The sequence below is a fragment of the Castanea sativa genome, chromosome 1 (genome assembly GCF_040712315.1).
Source record: "Castanea sativa cultivar Marrone di Chiusa Pesio chromosome 1, ASM4071231v1".
Classification (NCBI taxonomy): Eukaryota; Viridiplantae; Streptophyta; class Magnoliopsida; order Fagales; family Fagaceae; genus Castanea; species Castanea sativa.
In genome coordinates, this window is record NC_134013.1 from 65,096,452 (window position 1) to 65,106,442 (window position 9,991).

Genomic DNA, 9,991 nt, shown 5'->3' on the forward strand with positions numbered 1-9,991 from the left:
TTTTCCTCATGCAAAAGACAATAAGAAACTCAATGGTTGAATTTGGGGAGGGGAAACTTGTTTGCTTGATTTTGGAGTCCATAAACTTAATTGGTTTAAGCCATGAAAAAAGCACTATTTTTTTGGAGTTTTTCAAAATTATTTTGAAAAATGAAATTTTCATTTACAGCAAGCTTTTGTAAAGGGGAATTTCAAGAAAAGATTTTATTAATATCTTTTTGGAGTTTTTGAAAATCATTTTTCTTACTCAAGAATTGTTGTGGATTTTTTAAAAGATTTTTTTATAGATTTTTTTTGAGAAATATATGGATATTTTGGAGAATATATTTTGAAAATGATGGTAAATTCTTATAGAATTCGAAAAACAATGAAAATGAAATCTCGAGTTGTTCCTTATGGTTTGGCCCTATCACAAGAAATTATTCAGGCCTCATAGAGGACCACATCAACAATGCCAAGTGGTCCTCCAAGCTAATAACATTGTGCAATGTGCTATATATTATTGAGTGAGACCCTAGTCACCAACATAGTCATAAAAATAACATTAAATAGAAAAAGAAAAAGAAAAATCCCTCCCCTCTACCTTCATCGTCCTTGGCTCCTTACCACCTGGCTCCACCATCCCCATGTATGGTGTTGGCAGTGATGGTGCTCCTCCCCAATAAACTTGAAGCAATTTCGCACTCAACTTCATTTTTTAAGTTCAATTGCTGAGATATGGAAAGGAGGAGAGCATGTCAATATAAACCCTAATGTTGTGAAGAGAGGAGTTGTCCATTGCACTCAACATGTTCAAGGATCTAATTATTGTCCAATAAATATCTTTCTTGATTTAATTCCAGGAATGGGAATAATTATTTAAGTTGTGTGTTTGTCTTCATCCATCTCCATGTTAAATTTTATAAATTTTTATTAAAATTGACTGTGGTTTATTTCCTTAACAAGACAATCATTGGCTAAACTCGTAGAATCTTGTTGCAAATTGATAATATTATGAAGAGAGATTCAGGTCAAGCTTTACAGAATTTCAACATGATGATGGGATATTCATTTTAGGAAGAGTACTGTCCTGTCAGCACTAGAGTTTGTTTTAGTTTTACATTTATGCGTGTGATTTATTTCCTGAATAAACTAATCGAGCTTGAACTTTACTAGGGCAGCAAAATTGTCACTACCTAAGTTGTGATAGTGGTGGAGGAGCCAGGGAACAAGGATGGTGAAGGTGGAGGTAGTAGTTTCTTTTTTATATTTCATTTTATTTATTTTTATGACTAGGAGCTTAATCAATAAATTATAACACATGACTCAATACTATTAGTTTGGAGGACCACTAGACATTGTTGATATGGTCCTCCGTAAGGACAGAATAATTTCTCACCCTATCACATACATGCTCAACGAAGATGAAATCCCAAGAACTACATCTTATGGTGTAAAAATTGTTATGGTTCTTTCCAACTTAACAAACTTTGTATTTTTAGGAAAAACTTACAATTACAATTTAGTCCTTATGTTTTGACCCTATCACATACTCTCATAAACATGTCATATGCTATATTTTGAGATCCTAAGATTTGGGTTTAAATTAAATCATTAAGTAGTTTTTGGATGGAATTCTAATGATTTAATTTTGGTCCAAACAGGAGGGTCAATATAGTAATTCATTTTATGTAATAAATTCTAATAACACCAAACCATTATGGATAAATTTATTAAATTATAATATCCCAATAAAAATATGAATTTGAATAATATAGCACTATATTCTTTTCTCTTCTTTTTTTTTTTTTTTTTTGTTGTTGTTGAGAAACACACTATTTTCATATTTAGATTCATAAAACATTAAATATTGATCTTAAAATGGACTCTCATCAAGAATATGAGTTCTATGAAAATAATGAATAATTTTTTTTTTTTTTTTAAAAAAACTCTATAATGATAAATATACACTTCATCTAGTTAATTTTGTAATATGTTTTTTTTTATCCTCTTTTTTATTTGAAAATAGAAAAATACATTAAATAACATATAATTTTAGAAATAAAATTTTATACTTTTGGGAGATATCATTTTTTTTTTAACCTTCTTATTACCAAAGAAAAGAGATATGTGGACTATGTTTTTGTTTTGGTTTTTATTTTTATTTTTTTTCTAAATGTTATATCAACTTTAATTTTGTCCCTCTTTTCTTTTTTTATTTTTTTTTTTATTTTTTTTTTATACAAGATAGAAATTTTACTCTATCATAATCTAAGTGTATATGTATATATATTTTATCATAAAGTAGAAAGGTGCATTATAACACTTATAATTAATGAAAAAAACACTAAAAGAAAAAAGTTATCTAAAAAACGAAAAACCAAACGTTTAATATCCCCATGAACAACCAAACTATATATAGATTTTTTTTTTATTATACAAGATAGAATTCTATTCTAGTCTAATCTAAGTGTATATGTGTGTGAAGCTTCCTCCTAGAGACTTGAACTCCGGCCCTTGCCCCCCACACCCTACAAGTACTTATACTTGTGCAATTTACAAGACTCTCTCTCAATTATATTTATGAATTATGGCTCATAGTCATAGATATTAAAAATATTGTTTCATCTGTATCAAAAAAAAAATTATTTCATCTATTTTCCCATTGTGAGTTCATGTCTTTTGGTCTTTCTTTGCTATGCATTAATAGCATCTATATATTTGACAAATAAAACGAGTTTTGGGCTTCACTCCCTTCTCTTTCAAATCTAAGTTGATTGAGTCAATTCTTATTTTGTTTGGAGTTACCAAAATCAACCCCAACAAAAGCTTTATCAATTTTCCTTTAAATTAATTAAGTGGCTACTTCATGTAAATCAAACCCCAACAAAAGCTTTATCAATTTTCCTTTAAATTAATTAAGTGGCTACTTCATGTAAATCAATGTGCTGAGATTCGCAACTAGGAGATTGTTCTCTATATCCATTGAAAATGAGAATTTAAAGCAGTCCCTACAAATCACAGTTCTCACAATCAAGAATAAGAGTTTTGAGAAAATAGTGATATATATCTTATTGATAGTTAGTTTTATAATAAATTTTAAATTTTATCCACAATTTTTTTATTCGAAGATAATTTAAAAATATATTAAATAAAATATGATTTCTGGAAAAAAAATTAAAAGAATTTTTAGACATTCAAGAATTATCTTCTTTTTTTTTTTTTTTCTCCAAAATCAAAGAAGAGAGGTTTGGCAACCTTATGATAGAGGGAGAAAATAGCAATAAATACTTCTCACCTACTTAACTTTGTACAATTTTAACTTTATCCTTAATTTTTTTTTCTAAAAGTAGAAAACGTGCATTATATGGAAAAAAAATGTTATCCTATAAAAATATCATTTGTTATGTGCCCCAGGCAGGATTAAACTACAGACCAATATATATATAAGACTGAAACTCTACCACTTATTTATTGGGGGCAAATGCTGATGATGCTTTTGTAGAACCATTTTTAATTAGCCTTTTCTTTATCAAATGTGTAGCTCCTTAAGGGCATATTCGGTTCAACCTCCGTGGGAAAATACCAAGTCAAGAAAAAAAAAAAAAAAAAGATTTGAAAGGAATGAAAAGATATGGAAGCACCAGCAGAAAGTGGCATTTGAGAGAGGACATCCCACACTCAATTCTTTAACATATATAAGATGAAACAAAGAAAATAAATTAATAAATAAGTAAAACACACATCATATATATATTGTTCTCTTATTTAGAACCAGCAACATAAGTATATAGCTGCTATATTAATTAAGGAAAATGCTAGTAGGTTTAAGTATTAGTAGTAGATAGTGCAAGCAAGCTTGGAACAATGCCTTCATCGTGGCAGCAGAGGAAAGTGGTGTATTTCTCCATGTTGTGGTGACACTCAGGACACTTCATGTTTTCTGGGATTTTTCCAGCATAGTTTGAGAACTCAAAGCGGCAACAAGGGTGAGAATTACCACGAAGCGAAGCAACATAGTTTTGAAAAGCAATGTCAAAACCCTGCAGTGCCACCTTTTCTTTCCATTGTTCATACTCAAACAAGGCAGGCCAGAGAATGTTTCCATGCTCATTAACCAACACACTAGACCCTCTGCTAAGCACAGCCCAGGTACCCTCTCTGTCAAAGCTAAGCACCCTCTTGATTTGTTGCATCACAAGGTCGTGTTCCTCATCCTTGCCTAGCTGAATCTTTGAGAGCAGCATGCTCTCAAGCCTGGTCCAAAAGAACCAAATTGTGGCTGGGTCCTGCCAGCAGGTACTGAGTTTTTCTTGAACAATGTTCGCTATCACTCGCTTCACCTGCTGCCTTTTTGTGGCTTTTCCTACATACACCATCTCTAAGGGTATGCGTGCAGCCGCTGCAACTGCTTTTGCTTCCCTTGTAAATTTCCGAATCCACTCCATGTCATCGCCTCCATACAAGAAAATGTATTTTCCTTCTTTAATCTGTTAGATTAAAAAAAGAGGGAAATGTGAATTACTTTGATGAATTCTTATTATCTAAAAAATTTAAACTATTAAGAAATAGTTAATTTAATTATTTCATCATTATTCTAACATTTTTTTTCTTAAAGCGTGCGTTTGCACGCAAACACACAAACATATTACCCAGCTCAATATGTTTGCATCAATGCCATCCACCAGCAGCTCAAGCCTCCAAGCCTCTTCTCTCCAAAGAGCTTCTTCTCTTAAGGTAGTGAAAGGGAAAGCATGGCTTCCCCAAATCCACATCATGTGAATTGCATTGGGGGACACCACTCTCCCTTGATGGTCTAGGACTACAAGGATAGGCTTGTTCCTGAAGTGCCACTCCTCCTTGATGAACTTGATTGATGCCTTCGATATTATAGAAGGGTGGTACACTGAGTACCACGTCATTGGAGCCTGTAATTCCTCAAAATGTTTTTGTCTAGCATCAGTTAGCTGGTCCACAATGGGGATCCACACAATCTCAAACGGACTCTGAAGCCTCATTACGTGGTCCCTAGACTCGTTATAGCTCTGTTCAAGAACCGACAGCTCATCTTGGGTGATATCAAGACTTGAAATGAGCAATAACACATTCTTCCTCCTAAGAACATCAAGATTAACCTGATTTTACCAAAATAAAACAGTCACGTATAGATAATAATATAACTAATTATACTATCAATACTTAAAAATTAAGACCAAGAACATATATGCAATATTCTGATAGTAGAAATTGTAATGTCGGTAATTGTGCAACAGTAATGATAATGATATGTGTTAGAAGAGCCAACCCTTTTCTTGGTGGTACCATCAACAAGTGCGAGCACATCATCCCTAGGGCAAATCAGGGCCTTAAGAACTCTCATGTTGTCAATGTGGATCATTTTGAAGAGTTCGACAAGCATTTTATAAGATTCAATATCCCTTCTCTCCTCTGCAATGAATAGGAGAATTTTAGTGTATATGGGTGGTATCTTACGTAACGGAAATATGTCAAGTCCATGTATATACAAAAGAGCATTGTACTAATAGTAATCAACTGTATAAGATACTTTTATGTATTAATTTTTATATATGGCATGGTCTATAATGCAGCATAAAATTGGCTTACCAATGTATCGAGCGCATTCTTCCATCTTCTTCTTAAGATGTTCAAGTATGGTTTTGAGCTTGTGAGTCAGGGTGGATATCTCCCATGCTTCTGAGGTGGATAACGCAAACCTGCAATCAATATCCATTTTGCAGTGTTAAAGTTAAATGCCTTACAAACATATTAGTATTTACACTACTTATAAAACAATTTAGATCTCTTTTTTATATGTGTGTAAATCAATTACTATGTACAAAAAATTTCAAGAAATGCTTAATAAACCTTTTATAGGCCATACTGTATCTTTAATTTAAGGATTTGCATGAGAATTGTAAATTGGGATGGAGAGGAAGAAGACATACTCGTAACCCATGCTAGTGAAGCTAGAAATCTGAGATGCACAGGCCACAATACTCCTGATAGTCCAATACACAGCAGTTGGAATATGGGTCATGGCTGAGGCTAATGCTGGTACGTCCGTTGTGATATAAATGGGTGGTAGATCTCGAAACTCAATGACACACCAAGTCACTTCTAATACGGTCCTGATTAGATTATTAAGTGCATCGAACCTGGGTTTCAGTGGGACTGCGTGCTCAATGATGCCAGGCACTTGTTTCAGGATTGCCATTGCCCTGGCAAGTTGGTTTGTCGAGTAAATCTGTGCAAGAAGCCAGAATTCTCCATAGTTCAATCCAAATGCCGCTAGGGCCAACACCAACTTAGCGTCCCATCCATAGTGTGATACCATATTAAATATTGCCACGGTGGTTTGGTGTGCATCTGTGCCACCCAAAGCCTTGTATTGAAGCTGAAAATTCATTCATATACCATTACAAACAGTTTAAGGTAGATATACAATTATTTTAATAGGCTTATTGTTTTCAAAAGCTTTAGAAAAAAAAAACTTTTAATTTCTATTATTATGTTGATGTAAATATAGATGGGGCAAGATTTTGTAACGTGATTTTTTATTACCTCGCAGGCAATTCGGTCAATGGTATATGACAAAGCATCCAGCATAGCAAGAAAACTGGTATGGTCGGTCTTGTCATCAAAGCCTTGATCAGGGTATGTGCGGGCACCCTGTACAACAACACAAGCAATAATTAGAAAATGAAAACAAAGAAAATACAACTGCAATTCAAATAAATTACATCTTATACATTTCCAACCATAAAATTACTTGTATACATATCTTCTGCATCATGCTTGATATATGGTGTGTACCAGCATATATATATATATATATATATATATAAAACTTATAAATGAATGTGATAAGATTATAAAAATATGATTGATATAATTTAAATAATATAATAAATCAACATTTGAATAATTTTTTATATATTGATGACACGTTAATCTATAAAGCTTATTTGACATAGTAAAATTTGTAGTATTATACCGTTGCGAAGAGGGTGTCTGGAGTGAGTGTGGCACGACTAAAAATTTCTTCAACAAGACGAAGAAGGGGTTTGACATCAACGTCTCGTCCATCTGGTATATGGGATCCCAGAATATGACTGACCAGCACATTGTCATCAGACATTGTAGGCATGCTTCGGTCACCTTTGATCAGTTGGTGCATAGCATTAGGTGCCAGCTTGCTGAGCAGGCTGGATGGCTGCAAAGAACCCAGTGGGTTGGGTTGGTGCCATGTGGCGCCGATGTTGGTTTGTGGGGTGGGTTGTTGCCAAGCCCCAAGATTGGTTTGTGGGTTGGGTTGCTGCCAAGCACCAAGGTTGGTTTGTGGGTCTGGTTGCTGATAAGGAACAAGGCTGGTTTGTTGGTTGGATGGCTGAAATGAAACTTGTTTGGTTTGTGGGTTTGGTTGCTGCACTGCACCGTAATTGGTTTGCGGGTTGGTTTGCTGCACTGCACCATAATTGGTTTGTGGGTTGGGTTGCAGGTAGGTACCAGCTGGGTTGCTGGTTTGCTGCACAGAACCCAAGTTGGAGGTTGGCTGCAAAGGACCCAATTGTTGGCCTGGTTGCAACAATGGAGTAGGTTGTAATAGCACATTGCTAGCTTGGCTTGGTTGCTGGGCAGGAGTGGTGACATTTGGGTTCTGCAGTGGACCAGTTACTGACTTGGTATCCATGTCGCAAAAAAACAACAAAGCAAAAGAAGGTTGGAAACTCTTTGATAAGGGTAATGGGAGAGAAGATTGCGTGTGTGTTGGCATCAATTTGGCTGGCCTTTATATAACCATGAGAAAAGGAATAAAGCCTAGCTAGCTGCATCAACTTCCTTGCTTCGATTGCGGTTAAAACTAAACGTTATGTGGAAGGTTTAGCTTTTGTGGTCCCAAGTTGTCTCTCCATTTTTTATCGTGATCTTGAATTAGCAACATTACTGATGTAGGAACCAAATCTGGATCCAGACCATTTTACCATGGGTCTAACTCTATTTTACCCTTGATTATTGCTTAGTATATTAGCATATATATGTTTATAGTTAAAAAAAAAATACACGTTATTGGAACGTGCAAAAATATATTAGATGTCAAAATCTGAAACAACCCACGAAAATGACACAATACAAAGTTAGCAAGTTATGAGTTGAGACTTAATGAGTTCGTGTCATATTCGGGATTAACATGACTGCCTATCTAATAAGCGTTTCGTGTTCATATTCAACTCACTAAACCTATTTAACTTATTTAACTAAATGTCACTTTACCAATAAACCCTTTAAAACTGTAGGTATATAAATTCATTTTCTTTCCTAGTTACACTCTCCCAAGCCCATGAGTCAATGATCACCTCTCACTCTCAGACCTAAATCTAGCTCAACTCCCCTCATTTTCTTAGCCACTCTAGCTCAACTCCCCTCATTTTCTTAGCCACTCTCAGACCTCAAACCTCCATCACCCTCGTCCATCACTTTTCTCTATCACTTGATACCCTAGTCGTTGTCATCCTTTACTTTTACTTTTATCTATTATTTTTAAATTGATTGCTGAGATCTGACATTAACTATTCTTGTTTATCTTGTTTGACATTTTGTGATTGATTATTTGCGATATTGAGATATGATTTTGTTTGGAATAATTATTTGTAATGCAATTACTCTACTAGTTTTAAATTTTATGTTAAAAAATTTATATGTTTGATTTTTAATATTTCTGATCAATTAAATTACTTTTTTTTTTATATAAAATTTGATAAACGGATCGACATAATTAGCCCATTTAAACAAATAGATCAAGTTAGGATTGAAGAATACTAATCCGTTTAATAAACATGTCGAATTAATGTTAACTCATATAGTCAAAACATATATATATATATATATATATATATATATAGGCAGAGACCTCATGTGAGAGATTTTATAATATATATTAGTTCATTGAATGTGTCCCTACGTTAAATGTACATATTAATTATTGATAAGCGTGCACTAACTTTATAGGAAAATTATTGAATACTTCGGAAATACCATAAATGCTTACTCACCACCCTTCACATAAATTGTGGGTCCCACAAAAATTTAATTAGTAGGACCTACAGTTATGTGAGAATGGGAAGTACGCATTTATAGTACTCTGAAAGTACTCAATAATTACCTAATTATATATATATATATATATATATATATATATATATATATATATATATATATAGTTTATTTGATTACTTTTTTATATAAGAAAGCAAAAATATAATGTGGGAGACCATGAGATTTTATTACGTGGCACTTTGCTATATTAATTTATTATTTAGCCTTCCATCTCACATTTTTTGCACTCTTCTCCAAAACAATTCAAAAAAGAATATATATATATATATATATATATATATATATATATATATATATATATATATATATATATATATATAAACTTAAAAAAATCGATCTTTTTTTTCAAACGATCTTTGCAAACAGATGTTTTCAACATACTTCACAATACTGTAACACCTCGACCCAATTTTATAGTTAACCTATACTTTCAAGTTGTTAATTATTATTTGAGTTACTTATTTTCTAAAATTAATATGAGTATTTAATAAACATATTATTTTATAATGCCATCAAATAAGAACTGTAAAGAGTATAAATAATTGAATGACTATTTGTATTATAAATATATATACTAAGTATAAGTATATACAAAACTATATTAAGTGGTTAAGTTATTAGATATATAGTTGTTGGTGTTTAATTAAGTATAAAGGGAAGGGTTTATATGCAAATTTATTTTATATTTTGGGCCTTTATAGAATATAAGCTTGTGAGGGGGGTGCAAAGTGAACTTTAAAAAGGTAGTAAAGTAAGTCATCAACTCACTATTCCCTCTTAGCATACACGTGCCCCACCCAAGATATTTCCTTGACTTCTTTGCTGCACCACTCTTCTTTCTTTATTCCTTTGATTTCTTCTTTCTTTGTTCTTATCA

At 32.9% G+C, this 9,991-nt stretch overlaps 1 protein-coding gene across 1 annotated transcript; it reads right to left on the bottom strand.

Annotated features, from left to right (window-relative positions):
- Positions 1–3,683: 3,683 nt before the first annotated feature.
- LOC142644538 (protein SIEVE ELEMENT OCCLUSION B-like) lies at positions 3,684–7,756 on the bottom strand. The gene is made up of 7 exons (XM_075819127.1): positions 6,995–7,756; positions 6,562–6,669; positions 5,946–6,394; positions 5,605–5,714; positions 5,285–5,427; positions 4,632–5,114; positions 3,684–4,469 (listed from the first exon to the last, which is right to left on the bottom strand). Exons 1-7 carry the CDS (start codon positions 7,688–7,690, stop codon positions 3,807–3,809), a joined length of 2,652 nt encoding a protein of 883 aa, XP_075675242.1. The 5' UTR covers positions 7,691–7,756; the 3' UTR covers positions 3,684–3,806.
- Positions 7,757–9,991: the final 2,235 nt, after the last annotated feature.

Coding starts and splice junctions, on each gene's coding strand:
- LOC142644538 (XM_075819127.1), bottom strand. CDS start 7,690: ATGGATACCAAGTCAGTAACTGGTCCACTGCAGAACCCAAATGTCACC. Junction 6,395..6,561: donor TTGACCGAATTGCCTGCGAG/GTAATAAAAAAT, acceptor ATGAATTTTCAG/CTTCAATACAAGGCTTTGGG. Junction 4,470..4,631: donor ATGCAAACATATTGAGCTGG/GTAATATGTTTG, acceptor TTAATCTAACAG/ATTAAAGAAGGAAAATACAT.